Source organism: Geotrypetes seraphini, chromosome 7, assembly GCF_902459505.1.
Source record: "Geotrypetes seraphini chromosome 7, aGeoSer1.1, whole genome shotgun sequence".
Classification (NCBI taxonomy): Eukaryota; Metazoa; Chordata; class Amphibia; order Gymnophiona; family Dermophiidae; genus Geotrypetes; species Geotrypetes seraphini.
This window is the reverse complement of record NC_047090.1, coordinates 112,634,838-112,653,045: the sequence shown is the minus strand read 5'-3', so window position 1 is coordinate 112,653,045 and position 18,208 is coordinate 112,634,838. Positions and strand designations below refer to the sequence as shown.

Below are 18,208 nucleotides of genomic sequence, written 5' to 3'. Positions count from 1 at the left end.
CGGCGTCCCCCGCAGCAGGGCAGAGCGTCCCAACCAAAGCCTCAGGCGCAAGGAGCGTCTAAGCCCGCTCCGTATTTTTGACGTGATGCGCGGTTGGGGGCGGGCCCCCTCCGCACTGTCGAAGGACCCCCTTCCTATCGGGGGCCGATTGCAGGCATTTCTTCCAGCCTGGGCCGAGATCACGTCGGACACTTGGGTGCTCCGGGTCATCTCCGAAGGTTACTCGCTAAACTTCTTAGCAAATCCGCCGGAACATCCGCCGGGGGCTTCTCTTGGCTGTCGAGACCAGCTTCCTCTTCTTCTGTTGGAAGCCAAGTCCTTGTTGAGCCTTCAGGCGGTGGAGCCTGTTCCCCCGAACCAAAGGGGACGGGGGTTTTACTCCCGGTACTTCTTGGTCCCGAAGTAAACAGGGGACTTACGCCCAATTCTGGACCTCCGAGGGCTCAACAAGTTTCTTGTCTGGGAGAAGTTCCGTATGTTGTCCCTCCCAGTCCTGTACCCTCTGTTAGACTCGGGGGACTGGATGTGCTCCCTGGACCTGAAGGAAGCATATACTCATGTTCCGGTGCATCCTACCTTCCGCAAGTTCTTACGGTTCCAGGTGGGGGAGTTGCACCTCCAGTATCGCGTCCTTCCCTTCGGGCTGGCCTCGTCTCCTCGGGTTTTCACGAATGTATGGTGGTGGTCGCGGCTGCCCTGAGATCCCAGGGGCTGCAGGTCTTCCCCTACCTGGACGATTGGCTGATCAAGGCTTCGTCCCGGGAGGGGGTTATCTCAGCGACCCGACAGACTATCATTTTTCTTCAGCGTCTGGGGTTCGAGGTGAATTTTCCCAAATCGCAGCTGTGCCCGGCTCAATCCCTTCAGTTTATCGGGGCCGTGCTGGACACGGTTCGCCTTCGTGCGTTCCTTCCCTCGTCGAGACTGGAGGCTCTGCTTTGCCTGGCCCATCAGATTTTGCGGCAGCGCTCTGTTTCTGCACACAGGCTGATGATTCTGCTCGGCCACATGGCTTCGACAGTTCATGTCACGCCGTTTGCCCGATTGCATCTGAGACTCCCTCAATGGACCTTGGCCTCCCAGTGGCGTCAAGATCGAGACCCGCTCTCCCTTCCTGTAACGGTGACTCCTTCCTTGAGACGATCGCTCCGTTGGTGGACCAACTCTTCCAATCTTTCCGGGGGTTTGCTCTTTCTCGTCCCTCCGCATTGCAAGGTCCTGACCACGGACTCTTCGGAGTACGCGTGGGGAGCTCACCTCGATGGTCTGCGGACTCAAGCGCTATGGTCGGCGGAGAACCGTCTTTGTCACATCAATGTGTTGGAGCTTCGTGCCATTTTTCTGGCAGCTCGAGCGTTCGGTCATCTGCTGCGCAATCAGGTGGTCCTGGTACGGACAGACAACCAAGTGGCAATGTATTATGTCAACAAGCAAGGGGGGATGGGCTCTTGGTCCCTGTGCAGGGAAGCTTTGCGCCTTTGGGAATGGGCGACATCCCAGAACATCTTCCTTCGGGCGGTTTACATTCAGGGAGAGAAGAATTGCCTGGCCGACAAACTCAGTCGTCTTCTCCAGCCGCACGAGTGGTCGCTGAACTCCCGAGTCCTGCGTGAGGTCTTCCACCGCTGGGGAACTCCTCAGGTGGATCTGTTTGCCTCCCCGGAGACTCGCAAACTGCCCCTCTATTGTTCACGGATTTACTCCCAGGACCGTCTCGAGGCAGACGCCTTCCTTCTCGACTGGAAAGGGAGATTCCTTTATGCGTTTCCTCCTTTTCCTCTGATCTTGAGGACGTTGGTTCACCTCAAGTCATCCAGAGCCACTATGATTCTCATTGCGCCTCGTTGGCCTCGTCAGCACTGGTTCTCCCTGCTTCTTCAACTCAGTACCAGGGAGCCTCTACTTCTGCCTGTGTTTCCCTCTCTGCTGTCTCAGAGTCGGGGTTCGCTGTTGCATCCCAATCTTCAGTCATTACATCTGACGGCTTGGTTCCTTTCCCCCTGACTTCGGCGGTCAGGGAGGTGTTGGAAGCCTCGCGCAAGGTCTTGACTCGGCTTTGTTATTCCCAGAAGTGGACCAGATTTTCATCCTGGTGTGCCTCGCACCATCTGGATCCGAGTTTCGTTCCAGTGTCCTCGGTTCTGGAATATTTGTTGCATTTGTCCAAGTCTGGGCTGAAGACGACTTCCATCCGGGTACATCTCAGTGCTATTGCTGCTTTCCATCGGCATCTAGAGGGACGTTCTCTCTCTCTTCATCCTCTGGTGGTTCGTTTCATGAGGGGTTTAGTTAATGTTAATCCTCCTCTGAAACCTCCTCCTGTGGTTTGGGATCTTAATGTGGTCTTGGCTCAGCTGATGAAACCTCCTTTTGAGCCGATTGATAAATGTCTTCTTAAGTTTCTCACTTGGAAGGTGGTCTTTTTACTTGCGCTCACGTCGGCTCGTCGGATTAGTGAGCTTCAGGCTTTGGTTGCGGACCCGCCCTTTACTGTGTTCCATCATGACAAGGTGGTTCTTCGCACCCATCCTAAATTTCTACCTAAGGTTGTGTCTGATTTCCACCTCAATCAGTCTATTGTTCTTCCCAAAGCCCCACTCTCATCCTGGAGAGGCGGCGCTTCACACGCTTGACTGTAAGAGGGCGTTGGCTTTTTATCTCCAACGTACCAAGTCTCATCGGAAGGTTCCTCAATTGTTTTTGTCCTTTGATCCTAATCGGTTGGGACATCCTGTTTCCAAGCGCACCTTGTCCAACTGGTTGGCTGCTTGTATTTCTTTTTGCTATGCTCAGGCTGGTCTCACGCTCCATGGTTGAGTCACGGGGCATAAGGTCAGGGCTATGGCAGCTTCTGTTGCTTTCCTCCGGTCTACTCCTGTGGAGGATATATGTAAAGCTGCCACTTGGTCTTCGGTTCATACATTCACCTCCCACTACTGTCTGGACACTTTGTCCAGAAGCGACGGCCGGTTTGGCCAGTTGGTGTTACGTAACCTGTTTTCCTAAATTGCCATCCTCCCACCTGCCCTTTTTTGGTTGGCTTGGAGGTCACCCACATGTGAGAATATCATGCCTGCTTGTCCTGGGATAAAGCACAGTTACTTACCGTAACAGGTGTTATCCAGGGACAGCAGGCATATATTCTCACAACCCGCCCTCCTCCCCGAGGATGGCTTCTTTGCTGGTTATGGAATTGAGGACCACGAGGTGGGGATGCGCCCTCTAGTGGGCAAGAAGGCATGCACATGCGTGGTGCAGTGTAGCAAACTTGAAACTTCAATCAAGTTTGCTTGAAAAGCTGTCCGCGCTGGGGCTCCGTAGATGACGTCACCCACATGTGAGAATATATGCCTGCTGTCCCTGGATAACACCTGTTACGGTAAGTAACTGTGCTTTTTATACCAATTGGTCAACTGTCTTTTAGTATTATTTGGGTTTAGGTCCCTATTTATCTGGAGAGGAAGCAATATAAAAGTTCATGGCAAGATCTATATTAATTTACAAAGCCAGTACCAACCCTGGTGCATGGATTTCAAAATTTTCTGCTTGGCAGAGACTAATATTGTATGTGGCTTTTGGGTATGTAAATAATATACAAGGGATCTTCAAAACATTTCTGCGCTTTATTTTTTAAACACTATCAAATACTGTATCTCAAAAGCAAATTACATCACTTTTCAACATAATCACCCTGTTTTGCCTGACTGACTAGTCACATGACATATTCTACAACACGCCCTCTTACCACTTTTCCTGCCCCAACCACTTCCCGCAAAAATAAGAAAGTATGACTCATTTTGAAGAACCCTCATATTAGATCTATTAGAGCAATTATTTGCATTTCCAGTGGTATTGGCATGTAATATTGCATCTTCTTAATCCATTCCACCAAATGTCTCATTAAGTGACAATTTGTCAATGTGGTTGGAGCCAGTGATTCTTTCCCAGATGAGGCAGAACAGGCAAGGAATAGGAAACATTGAAGGTTGTGGCTCAAGGATTTTTGTGCCCTCCAGGATATCTTGGTACAGTGAAGGTCATCTTCAACCTAAAGAGAGGATCCAAGACATCATATACATTATCCATATGAATTTGGTTGAGTGTTCATCATCTAATTTTGGAGAGGGTATTCCTTGAACTTGGTTTTTGGGTAGCATGTTGCATGATGCAGAGGAAAGCTAGATAATTTGTCAATTAGACAGGATGGAAGAATTAAAAATGGAGCAGAAAAGGGCCGGTACTGCAATTGGGGCTTCCAGGTACATAGGCAGAAAAGTTTCTATGCTTAGAGTAGGAGTTCACTTAGTCTATGGTACCATTAGATGACATCATCCTGCTTTGCCACATAGAAGTGTAAGCTATACCAGCTCTCCAAGGAACTGATAACACTAGAGAACAAATTTCCAGAAAATATTTTTTTCAACAATTTGGGTTAATCTAATAGAATATACAACCCTGAATCAGAATATAAATCTTGCAATATTTCTGTTATGTAGGGTTTGGGAAGTCCACATAGAATCATGTCATGTGGCACTGGTCTTAAAGCTGATGGCAGGTAGAGAATGACATGGGGCCAAAGTTTGGCCCTGCCCCCACAGACTCTGTCCCCATCCCCACAGGATCTCACCTCATCCCTGCAAGCTCTGTCTCCATCCCGTCCCTGTAGATTCTGTTCTCATTTGCACAAACCTCAAACATTTATGATTTTATATTTAAATATTTTTATTAAAGTATATAAATCACAAATAGAACCTTCCATTTTGATCTGGTTTTGGTACAGTCTTCCCAAAGATTGAGTTGCTTTTGTTTCTACATCATCTAGGAAGATAATTGGATTGTCTTTCAGACATGGGTGTAGAAGAGAGCCTACACTTATGTAGTGGATGAACAGGAAAATGAGTGTCTATTAAATGCTAGAAACACTCCTTGATGCCAGCAACAATGGATGTATTTGTTGTAGTAACAGTAAGATGCTTTAGCAGCTGGGCATATGCTAGAAGGATGTTGTAGATTGTAGGAGTCTGATCAGCAGACTAGACTCTAGTTGCCACATCAAAGGCAGACAATACACAAATGATGTCATTTAACAGTAGTTTCTTTAAATCCAAAAGCAGCTTCTGCAATTTTTTTAAATCATTGAATTCAGCTGCCAATCGTCTAAGATATGTTAAGTTTTTTTATATATTGATACTAGGCTCAAGCTTTTAGAGAATGACATGGGGACAAAGTTTGTCCCTGTCCCTGCTTTTTCCATGTCCCCATGGTTAACTATGGAATAAACTACCTGAGTTTGTTCATCACCCTCTTTCCTTTACCTTGTTTAAAAGCAGACTGAAAACCCACCTTTTTGATATAGCCTTCAATCCATAACAGTACTCTCCACTACTCACCATCTTAGTCAGCAGATTAACAATTTTCCATAACTGTATCCCCCTCCCTGGCATCCTGTTTGTCTTGTCTGTTTAGATTGTAAGCTCTTTTCAGCAGGGACTGTATTTGTCATGACTCTGTACAGCACTGTGTACATCTGGTAGCACTCTAGAAATAATAATAATATTAGTAGTAGAAAACAAAAAGGAAAGCAGAAGATAGAAACTCACTGGATCCAACATGATTGCAAAACTAAATTGCTCACATAAGAGGTAGGAAAAGAGTGTTTTTCTTCCGAGTTTGTGAACTGGAATATTTTAGTTTTGTGAAATGTGCATCACAGATGTCTTTGTGTTGTGTTCTGAACAACCAATGTATTTATTTATTTAGTTGGTTTTCTATCTTGTCCTCCCCAAAGAGCTCAGAACGGGTTACAGGCTAACATACATAATATACAGTTAACAGGTTACAATGTGCCATAGTTACAATCATAGGCAGCGGGACACTTTTAAATTTGAGGGGGAGGGGCAAAAGTTCTCATGCAAGCTCTGCCCCATAATAATAGTACTAATTATAATACCATTTTTCCAGTCATTTTTCAAATATATATACACAATATAATTTTATTAACAACACATAATAGTCAACCACAAAATTAAACTACACAAAACATACTGTATGCTTCTCAACATTCATTCCTACCAGAACACCTGACCTTGGTCACACATGCAGAACACAGATAATCCCAATGCAAAATACAGGACCACAAACTAAAAGTACTACTATACACAAAAGAAACCCTAAGATGCCAGACTCTATATGCAGTACATTAGCAGAGAAATAGAAAGAAATTAAATTCTTCCTGAACAGTGCGGATATAAATTCTCAAAACTGACACATTTCAGTCACTAAACTGAAAATAAATTCATATTCCCTACCTTTGTGGCCTGGTGATTTTATTTTTCTGATCATGTTTTCCTAGTCTCTGGTTACACTTCCTTCTATCTGTGCTCTTAACTTTGCATCCAGGGCCTTCTAATTCATTTGCTATTTTTCTCTCCTTCTTCACTTTGGCATTAACTTTTAACATTTAACATTCTTCCTTTTTTTTGCTTTCTTCTCAAATTCTATCTACTTTCCATATCTTCCCTTCCCATCTATCCATGTGTACCATCTCCTCCCTCTTTCTTCTCCCATCTATCCTTAAGAATCATTTCTTCTATCTGTCTTCCCTGCCACACCTATTGCTGTGCATCATCTCTTCCATTCCTTGGTCTGCCATCACTTTCTTCTTCCTCTTCCAGTGGTCCAACATCTCTCTCTCCCCACCTTCCATCATTTTTCTCCAGAATCTGACATTTCTCCCTTCTTTCAGTCATCTGTCCTCCCTCCTAGTTTAACATTTCTCCCTCCACCCTCTCCATGTGCAACAATTCTCCCTCTTTCTTCCTTTCACCATGTATACCATCTCTTTCCCTCCCACTCCATGCACCTATATTTAACAATTCTTTTTCTCTTCCCTCTCCCACCAGCATCTCTTTCCCTCCTTTTCTAACTCCCCAGCCTGTGCAGCATATGTCGTTCCTAACCCTCTCCCACCCCATGCCTCATATGTACTTCCATGCCTTCTCAACCCCCTCCCACCCCTTGCCTCATCTGTCCTTTCCTGCCTTTCCAACCCCCCGAGACTGTGCAGCATCTGTCATTTCCTCCCTTCCAAACCCCCAGCCCGTGAGCCTTTTCATCCCTGCCTTCCCAACCCTCCCAGCCTGTGCAGCATCTGTCTTTCCATGCCTTCCCAAACCTCTTCCAGTCCGTGCAGCATCTGTCCTTGCCTTTGCAAATTCCCTCCCAGCCTTTGCAGCAAATGTGCTTCCCTGCCTTCCCAACCCCCTCCCAGCCTGTGCAGCATCTGTACTTCCCTCCGTTCCAAACTCCAACCTCGGCATTTTCCCCTCCAGTGGGATCCTGTAGCACGACCTCTCCCAACTGCCCCCACCTACCACCTCCACAGCCACTGCAATTCTAAATTCTCAGGCAGCCTACGTCGAAGTGAGCCTGCCATCGTTGGCCTGACCCGGAAGTCGTCACTCCGCAGCATCCCATAGACACGGGAAGAGGAAGTTGCTGCAGAGTGACAACCTCTGGGGCAGGCTGCTGACTGCCTGAAGATTCAAAACCACAGTGGCCTGGGAGGCGATAGTTGGGGGAGTCAGGAAAGCCATAATTGAGTCTTCCGACTGCCAATTTTGGGGGAGGCCATGGCCCCTGTTCCCCCCTCTCTCCCTGTTCTGACGCTCATGGTTACAGTACAAGTTTTTATCCTAACTCAACACATATTATGGATCTAAAAGCAATATACATAATATACAGTTTACAGGTTAAATTTGTCATAGTTATAATGAAACATTTTTCAATACAAGTTTTTATCCTAACATTACAGATTAATTTGTTTTTATTTCTTCAGTTTTAAGGTACAGGCTAGTTTTGACTTTTTGGGGTTAACAGTTCAGTTTTTGTTTTCATATTTCTATTGTGAGATCTATATTTGGTAAGAATTTATTGGTGCATAGGTGCTAACATTCAAAATGATTGAGGGTGTCGACAATACAAATAGCCCTTCCTCAGACACAGTGAAAAAGCTTGCTCAATTTTGGGAGTGCTCAACTTTGTATTTAAGTATTACAAAATGTAGATTATAAGCATTAGAAATAATACAAAATGCACTGGCAAGAGTTTTGGTGGGAGTGAATATGTTTCGATGACTCCAATTTTGAAGTAGCTCTATTGGCTACCAATAGAATGGAGGGTCCAGTATAAAGCAATGCTAGTGGTTTATCGAGTTTTTTTATGGTCCAGCATCATCATATTTACAACAAACACTTGCTATTTATCTAATAGGAAACAGAGATCAGAAACTGCTTTAAGTTTGATGATTGATACTGTACGATATGTGGCAAACAGGACAGTTAGCTTTTTCAGTGACTGCAACGAAAATGTGGAATACTCTACCAGAAACTTTGAGATTATGTAATGATATTGACCGGTTTTGTAAATTGCTTAAAATATATATTTTTTGCAAGCCTTTTATGATTAAGAAATACAGGGGTTTTAAAAAATGATATTGCAGGCTAACTATAATTGAATATATTGTTGATATTTTTATGATGTAAATCAGTGGTCAATTATGGATGTGAAAGCTGAACGCTATGGAAACAGGACAGAAAGAAGATTGACTCATTTGAGCATTGGTGCTGGAGAAGGATTTTAGGTGTGCCATGGACCACCAGAAGAACTAACAAATCGATTCTGGAAGAGATCAAACCAGCTATGTCTCTTGAAGCCCAAATGATGAAGTTACAACTGTCTTACTTTGGTCACACCGTCAGAAGAGAGAGATCGCTGGAGAAGGATGACATGTTTGGGAAGATAGAGGAACCACGTGAAGAGGGTGACCTGCAATCGGAGGGCTGAACATTTTGAAAACAATCATGGGTATGACGTTGGAGGACCTTATCAGACTAGCATAAAACCAATTTCTTTTTAGATCTTGTAAGTGCATGGAGCTTAACGAACAGTAATAAGTAACCAAAACAAACAGTAATTTTTAAGCTCCATTCACTTACAATTTGTAATTCATCAAGTCGCCAGGACTCAAGCACGAATCGATGGAACCTAAATAACAAAATGGATTTTATGTGTTATTTGTAACTTGCCTAGTTATCAGGCAGGAGATAAATTTGAAAATAAATACATAAATTTGGGGTGCTCAACGCCTATTGAATCTACGGAGCTAGCTTCTATTTGGCTGTTTTGCCTCTGTCTGAGGTGTCATATGTAGTTTGTGTAGAGATCTATAGAAGTCCAACTTGTTCTGTTTAACTAATAGTAGATGTATTGGTTTTCCAGGTCCCAGTATATTATTTGTAAAGCTGTCTATTTATAGTAGTATGCCTGATAATGGAAAGATTTATATTGTTATTGCTCAATGACATGAGAATCATAAATATATTTTGGCCTAGATTCACTAAGCTTTGCGAGCCTTCTCTGACCAGTTTGCGAGCCTTCTCCAACCCCGACCTGATTCACTATCCTCCTGGCCAATCAACCTCCAACCCGATCCACGCATGCAGATGAGGGGAAATGGCATGTAAAGTAGGAAAGCAGTGATTCACTAAACTGAAGAAGGAACACCAACTAGGCTTACCAATCCAAAAGAACGACTGCTGAGGACCAGTCGATCACGTCCTTGCCAACTGTCCTGCTCTCTGCCGCACTGAAATCCCAGCCTTGCAGCCCTGAAACCATCAAACATCTCCCTTGTGCAAAAAGCATCCTACTCTCTGCTGCCCTGTCTCTCTTCGAGCCCGTGGTTTAACCCGCAGGTTTAAAGCGGGGCTGCACTACTGTGTGTTCTGCTATGTGTTAAGGAGAGAGCTGGGACTTGTGAGAAATGATTTCCCTGCCTTGCCCGGGGCGCTTTCAGATCTGTGCTGCGTTAATAAAAATGTCTGTGGTACAAGGAACTCTGACTGACTCCATCGAGTCTGAGGAACAGAATAGGGCTCAGTCAGCCTGTCACTCGGTGCTCAGATCATGCCCTGGCCTGTTGCATGCCTCTAGTACCTCTTGCGCTCTTATTCCCTGCCCCAGGCTCTTCAGCGCATGCGTCTGGATCACTCTACAGTGATCCGTGGGGTCGGTGTGGGCCGTGCCTCCAATCGCATAAATTTGCATAAGGAAGCTTAGTGAATTGGTCGCCTGGCTACAGATCAGATCGGATTGGTGAGTTTAGTGAATCTAGGCCTTTGTATGATGAATTAACATGTCCTACCTGTTAGGGGAAGGTTGAATTTTTGTGAATGCATGGCATGTTTAAGCTTAACTCATAAGAACTATTATACTGTTGTTATGTTTTTACAGTGTTAGCAATATTTTCATTTTTAATGTATAAATAAAATTGTGTATGTATAGATATGAATGAAAGTTTTTTTTGTGTGTTGGGTTTTTTTTAGGATTTGCAAGTATAGAATATTTTCAATATTATTTGTAAAAATAAATAAATTATATACCGCTTTCCTCTGAGGCCCTGGTGGAATGAGCTATCCTTCTGGTTTTCTAGTCTTTGACACTGATAAAAATTTAATAATGCAATTGTTTTTCTGCAATCGATTTGTCGATTTTGTGTGTCTGAGCGTGATGTTTTCCTAAATTGTATGAAGAGGCAGAGAAGGAAAAGATGTTTTACTTTGTATACACCTAACTAGACATCTTTTATGTACACTTGGTATATTTTAGATTATTCTGCAGTATGCAAGGAATTTACATTTGCCAAAAATGTGCCTTTGCATTTAGATATAGTAAAGTATTCACTGTGTTGTTTTTACTTCTTGGTAGCCTGGGTAATTTGGCATGAATGCTTATGGAGATCTTTGACATTTTATAAGGCACTTTGAGTATATGTAATGTCCTAATATTTATAGATAAGTTTTGGGAATGCTTGCCCCTCCTCCTTTTATCTTGGATGATGTTTCTCAGCTTCACCCAGTCATATACACCTTTTTTTTTCTATAAGCTTTTGTCTTTTGTGATGTGTAGCCCCAGGGACAATTTGTGCTTTTGAGACTGATTTTGCTAGTAAAGTATGGGACTTGATATACTGCCTTTTCTGTGTGGTCAAAATCAAAATGGTTTACATATTTTAGACAGGTACTTATTTTGTATCTGGGGCAATGAAGTATTAAATGACTTTGGTATGGTCTGATCATTCTTTAGTGCAGTTTAGCTCCCTTCATTCTATCCAGCCATATGATTTATTAATAGCAGTAGTAGTAGTAGTTATTTTTTTATGATTGTTGTTTGATACCTGCCTTTATTTCCTAGTTGCTTTGTATATTTTGTGTTATGTTTTATGATTGGGTACATCTTTTGTGTTTTATTAGCATTTGAGAATATTAATGGCATATCTAAAAAATTCTTCAGCTTCTGTAGTTTATCGGTTACATGCCAAAGATTAATACTTTCTTTCATTTTTTCTCCCTTAGGGTTTAAAGGCCAAGAAATGAATAAGTTGCGACAAAGCTTTAGAAAGAAGAAGGATGTTTATGTCCCAGAGGCCAGCAGGCCACACCAATGGCAAACAGATGAAGAGTCAGTTCGCACTGGGAAATGTAGCTTTTTGGTTAAGGTAAGGGTTGATGGATAGTCTCTTCTAAATGGAACAAATTTGTCTTAATTTTCATTTGATTAATGATATAAAAATGGTTTTTATTTCTGGCTTGTCTAAAATCAAAGCAGTTAGATGGTTTGAAAGCCACATGAATTGTGAGGTTACAACTTGGAAAATTACTTTTTGAAGATTGCTCTTCCTTTAATTTCAGATTGACTCATCCATATGGTTTATTGGATATGGGAAAACAGCTGAGTTTGCAGGGTTTTCTTAACAAGAATTCATACTACCTACAGTAGCTATTGAGGAGACTGTTCTAATTAAATTAAATCCAATGTGCTAACTTAGAGGGCTCAGAATAATTGGAATTAATGATCCTGTGCAGCATAATCATAAATTGGTGTTTTCAGCTTAAACTTCAAAATAGGAAGTCGAACATCATTAAGTATGCTAATTTATGCAGGAGTATTTGTACACAGTTTTGCACACAAGGATTTGATGATCCAGCTATATGACCTGGTGGGCCAGTACAGGTGGGATCCCTCCCACCTTCTGTCCTGGCTGACAGTACCTTCCTTCACCTCTCTCCCGCGTCATCCATGTACCTTTTGCAATCCCTGGTGGTCCAGCGGTAAACCGGAGTAGGAGTAGCCTTCCCGTGCCCCTGCCCCATAGAGAGCCGCTAGTGATTGGCTGCCGTGAGTTCTCGCAGATCTCGTGAGAAGTTGCAACAGCCAATCACTGGCTCTCCACAGCGCAAGAGCACAGGAAGGCCACTGCTGCTCCGGTTCACCCCTGGACCACCGAGGATTGCCTGCAAGGCATATGGAGGGAGGGAGAGGGAACAGGACAAAAGGAAAGGGAGAGGAGGACAAGATGCAGAGCTTGGCAGGGCAGGAAGGGAGGGAGGGACAGGGTGCAGAGCCAGGAAGGGAGGGGGGGCTGGGTGCTGAGCCTGGCAAAGGTGGGTGGCTGGGTGCAGAGCCGGACAGAGTACTTGAATATTAAAGCCCCCCTGGTTTATACTCGAATCAACCTTTTTTCCTCCTTTTTTGGGGGGAGGGGGGAACGTGACCCAGGGGGCGTGTGATTGTCAGGGGTCATAGGGGACGGGCCATTGTGAGCGGTGGGGGATTTATTTTCAATTTTTTTTTTTATGGAGCAGATATTTTGTGTGTGTAATACACACAAAATATTAGTGCCATGGAAAAAAATGAAAAAACCCCCAAAAACCTGGCAGACATGTCAAAAAACAGGCAGACCTGTCGATAACACAGTTACTAACAGGTCTACAGCAGTTGGGTTTTAGGATCATAAAACTTGATGCAAAATAGCCAAGCAATGTAAGTGAATCAATTGCTTGGCTATTTTGCATGGGGTTTTACTAATTTGCATAGCTAGATCGGAAAATAGGCAATCGAGGAGAAAACATGCGGTGGGCTGTTTTGTGAATCAGGTTAATTAGCAGTGATCGTTGCTAAACCTGTGAAAACAGGTTTAACGACGATCGCTGACTTTACTGAATCGGGACCTTAGTGCATAAACAAATGAGTAAATGACCACATTTGAGCACATTGGGATATTGAAGGAATAAATGATTCTACATATACAGTAACTGGCAAAATAATTCTAATATGCACTGATACTTTAGCTTTGTCTCATTCCTAACCTCTAGGAAATATTTCTGTTCTCCACAGTACCTAGGGCATGTGGAAGTGGATGAATCCAGAGGAATGCATATCTGTGAGGAAGCTGTGAAGAAACTAAAAGCTGTATGTAATATTAACATCTTAAAATTAATTGATTGTATAAAATATTGGAGTCCTATTTGGCTGTATAATAAGCCCAGATTTAATGTAACAGGAGTGCTTAACTCCTTACTTACAGTAGGAAATGCAACCTTAATTGCCCAGAACATGACCACTCTTTCACTTCCTGTTCTCGCTTTGAAGGTATGATTAAAAGAAAAAGACAGTTATTTATTTTATTTATTTAAAATTTTTCTATACCGCTTAAGAACTAAACAGTTCACGAGTTAAAACAAACATAATAATTATGGCAAGTTCTTACAGTAGCACTACGGCATAGTAGAAATTCAAATGTCTTATCTTGCCCAGGAACACATTTAACTTGTTCTACTTGTAGTTTTAAATCATTTCCCCTAGTCCAGCTCTCTGTAGGTTTAGAATTGCTGTTTTGCTTTGACTGTTTCTTACTAGGGTGGTTGTAATAACCGCCAGCTTTTTTCTTGTTTCCTGTTACACTATTGGCTATTTATGTTCCATGATATATGGAAGGGTGTAATTAAAGAAACAAATTGGAGAAGTGGCAGTTATATTTCAGATGAATGCTTGAAGATTATTCTTTGGAGTATTTTTCTGCTTATTCAGGAAATATGAGATTAAGTAAACTGATTGCATTAGCAAATTTGGTAAGTGATGGATGTCGCTATAAAATGTGTCAAAAACTGAGTCAGTGGAAGTGATTCTGGCCTTAAAATGTAAAACATGCATTTTTGAGGGCTAGCAATATGATCACTCACTCATGATATTCGATGGGGTCAGCGTGAAGCTTCACCTAGAATGCTTAGCAAGAGCTTGGAAAACTTTTAAAGGCATAAAGTGGTACCTTGGTTTGTGAGCATAATGCGTTCCAGAAGCATGCTCATAATCCAAAGTGCTCGTATATCAAAGCAACTTTCCCCATAGCAAGTAATGGAAACTCGGACAATTCATTCCACAACCCAAAAACTTTAATAGATTAATTACCATTAGTGACACCTCCACCGCTGCCTCAAATACGGATCCACACAACTCCTCCAGTTCTCTAGGGGAGGACTCTGCCGCTGTTCGCTTCCTCGCCAGGTGGACGACGGTCTCTCTCCTATGGAGGACCCCCAGCACCCAGCCTCCTTGTCGCTCTCTGCATCCCAGTCTGCCACTGTGTCCATGCTGTTGTCTAAGCTCCTCCCCCTTTTGATCGCACTTCCTGTTTCCGGTGGAGCTGGATGCGGCATGGACAAGGCGGTGGTGTCTGCTGGATGTAAGGGTTTGGGGGTGGGCCACGCTTACTTATTGAGCCAACACTTGTTTTGCAAGTTAAAGTTTGCTCGAGTGTTTTGCTTGTCTTGCAAAACACTAGCAAACCGCATTACTCGCAAACCGAGGTTTGACTGTATATAGAATTCTCTGGACAGTCCATATTCTGCAGCCCCCTCATTTTATTTTTGTATGTGGTAGCATCCAATTAGGATTTCCTGTGCAAGTTCCATCTTCATAATGAAATGTATCTCTTTTTTTGTGACTGGCCACTTATTTTTCCCTCATTGGGTTTTTGCCAGGTACTTGCAACTTGGATTGGCCTCAGTGAAGACAGGATACTGGGCTAGATGGACCATTGGTCTGATCCAGTAAGGCTATTTTTATGTTAAGTCTCCTGCCTTCCTTTCTGGTTTTTCATATGATCTTTATGGCAATCTCTCTGGGGTTTACAGTCCACCTCCATCCCTTGTAGCGTACTCATCTAGAAGCTTCAGGTTGCCTTCATTTAAAAAAAGATCTATTGCCAACAAAAACATTTTTATCATTGCCTTTTAGTACTGTTTTTCTATATGCCGCCTTTTATTTTTCTTCACAGTCTTTAACTAGCAATCCTCATGTGTCAGGATTGTCATAACTTATTTGATCTTAGAAAAGCAAAATTGCTTACCTATGATGAGGGTTTCTCTGAAGACAGAAAGTTTTACAGTCTTTACAAAGTCCATCTGCCTTCCCAAGAAGTTATCTTCCACTAATCAAATATTTTCATAGAGATGAGATTGTTCCTCATGATGATGCAGGTGTGAGATCTACTACACATGCAATTCACATCTTTGGAAAAATTCTAAAGTCTTGTTACCTCAGAGTTTTTCTTTCCCATTCACTGTCATTGATATCACCCATGTATCAGAGCTATGTAACTTGCTTGCTTCAGAGATCTTTTGTAGGTAAGCAACTTAATTTATCCTCATCTTTCCAACTGCAATGGTTGAGATGTCTTCCACAAGTTTGTAGAAGCAAAAATGCCATAAAGCAATCCAATCAAAATTCAGAATGAGATTTTGATTGGATTTAGAAATCAGTCGGAGCTTCATTTTCTATACTGGTTACATTCTCTGCTAGGAAGAGGCTGATGTTTTTGGAAACCTGTTCGTTCCTTATCTCGCACAGCTGGATTCAGATTATAAAGGGGGATTACAGATTTAAATATCATCAAATCGCCTACCAATTGTTCTTTGTACATTCTCTTTCGTGTAGAATTGCAGGAAATTAGAACAGCGAAACTGGAATGGGGATGAATATAATACTTCATTTACTTCATGTTGAAGAAAAGCAGATGTCATATAATCATAGATCTAAGATCTCTAGATCGTTTAAAGAAAATATTCATTGCGATTTTTGTAACCACCACTTTGCTTCTTTGAAATAAAGAACACTAGCTATGTTCTCTCTCTCTTAAGGGTGCATACCTACATATAGATACACTTTAAGTACAGGATCTATCTCAGATTTATTATAAGGAAGTGAAATACTTGACAGTGATTGTATTTTTGCACAAACTGAGGATCCATGTAATTTCTTGTTTGAATAATTGGCTGGTTAAGATCACATTTCAGGCCATTGGAAACAAATTCATACATTAAATCACTCAGGTCTTGGATGTGTCTAGGGTTATTATAAATTACCCCAAACCAAATTTCATCCCATCAACTCAATTGAAATTCATCAGGACTCATCTAGACTCAACTCCAGATTGTACAGGGAAGGAGATAGCTCATAGCCTTAGTAAGTTGATGTTATGTGATAAACATTTTAAAGTCTTCAGACAATCAAAACAAGGAGACTAAGACAGGATTACTTCTTTCCAGGCTATTTCTCTTGGGGACCCTGTAAAAGCAACATACCTAACAGTTTTTTTGGGGGGGTTGTTTTTGTGGGGAGGGGTTGTTGTTGTTTTTAAAATTCTAACGGACAAGTCTCTGACAGTGAAGTCTTTGGTCTCTTTCTGACAGAATTTTACTAAAGAACTATGATACTTACAGGTACTTATGGAATGAGGCAAGTTTAGTTTTGCTATTTCATCTCATAAGAACACAAGAATAGCCTTACTGGGTCAGAACAATGGTCCATCAAGCCCAGTAGCCCGTTCTCACGGTGGCCAATCCAGGTCCCTAGTATCTGGCTAAAACCCAAGGAGTTGCAACATTCCATTCTACCTCAGCATCCAGACTGTCTCCATCAGCTTAGAAATTGAAAGAAGAAGAAATTATAGTTCTCGTATGAAGTATCTTGTGTCCTCCTGACTTCTAGAAAGATATGAGTTTAAATGGAGGTGATTTGCCATCTGACAGTAGAGCAGAACTTATTCTTTTTTGTGTCCCTTGCTATCTGTTTGATTAATTTCTTCATCTTTCAGAGCCTGCTCTGAAAACATAATCTGCCTGGGTACATACCTCAGTGCAGCTTGTGCTTTTAGAGAAAAGGGTTTGGTTCAGTTAAAGCCTCCCATGAAGCCACGTGCTGTGTGTCTAGTGTGACCTTAGTGTGACTTGCTATTCACCTGATGAAAGTCCTCTTATGAGCTTGAGTATCTAGGTTGTGAGGTGCCTTACTATAGCAATTACTTCAGCTTGTAGAATTGAGCTCTAAGCCATAGTAACCTATCCAGTATACTGTATATTACATTTCTTCATGCAGATCTCAGATTTTTGCTTAAGGTGGTATCACAGCTGCCAAATTACCTATTCCAGGAGACAGGCTTCAGCCAGTCCTAGTTTTGAGCTTATACATATCATCTAATATAATAAAGCCCTAAGCGCGCATGCGCACTCCCACCTGCATGCTCCCATTTTCCGTGCACTGTAGGGACCCGCAGGTAGGAGTGCGCATGTGCGCGGAGGCGTGGAGCTTGTCGGCCGCGGAGGCTCTTGCCGTCTGAAGGATGTGAACTGGCCAGAGCGACCTCAGCGGGGGCTGGAACGGACTTTAATTCCTGCCTCCCAGGCTTTTCCTCCTGATCTGGTTGGGCCCGCATAAAAAAACCAAAAACCCCCAGAGCTCGCTTCAGGTCCGGCAAGGGCTGCGGGTCCTGAAACCTTCCAATTCAAGCAGCGTCTGCAGCACTCGACACACGCTGCTTTGGGGGTCTTCTACTGCCCTGATTTGCTGGGCAGTAGAAGGCCCCGAAGCAGCAGTGTGTAGAGTGCTGCAGACGCTGCTGGAATTGGAAGGTTTGTCGGGACCGTGGGAAGGGAAGGGGGGGCGGTAAGGGACTAAGGGAGCCAGCCAGACCACGGGAAGGGAAAGGGGGGGGGTAGGGGGAGGGAAATGGAGGGGAAGGGAATGCTGCTGTGGCTGCTGCACAGGGAAGTGGTGGGAGAGAAATGCTGCTGCATAGGAGGCAGGGAGAGAGATAGATAGATAGAAAAGAAGAAAGACACAGGGGCAGGGAGAGACACAGAAAGACAGGGAGAGAGACAGACAGCGGGAGGGAGAGAGAGAGACAGAAATAAAGACACACAGACATATATTCTAGCACCCGTTAATGTAACAGGCTAAAATACTAGTATCCTATATAATGCTGACATTGGCATCCAGGGTATTTGACCACATTTAAAAGTGAATCTGCATT

The 18,208-nt window shown here is 43.1% G+C and overlaps 1 protein-coding gene across 9 annotated transcripts in view; it reads left to right on the top strand.

The window, feature by feature from the left end:
• The window catches only part of NUMB (NUMB endocytic adaptor protein), a 165,148-nt gene that overhangs the window by 65,484 nt on the left and 81,456 nt on the right, over nt 1-18,208 (top strand). For 8 of the 9 annotated variants that reach the window (XM_033951083.1, XM_033951087.1, XM_033951084.1 and 5 more), the window contains 2 exons: nt 11,415-11,557; nt 13,237-13,311. In XM_033951083.1, the coding sequence (XP_033806974.1) occupies nt 11,432-11,557; nt 13,237-13,311 (201 nt within the window). In that variant the 5' untranslated portion in view covers nt 11,415-11,431. Of the gene's footprint in view, nt 1-8,843; nt 8,866-11,414; nt 11,558-13,236; nt 13,312-18,208 lie in introns of those variants that run through there. The other variant, XM_033951082.1, reaches the window with a different exon arrangement.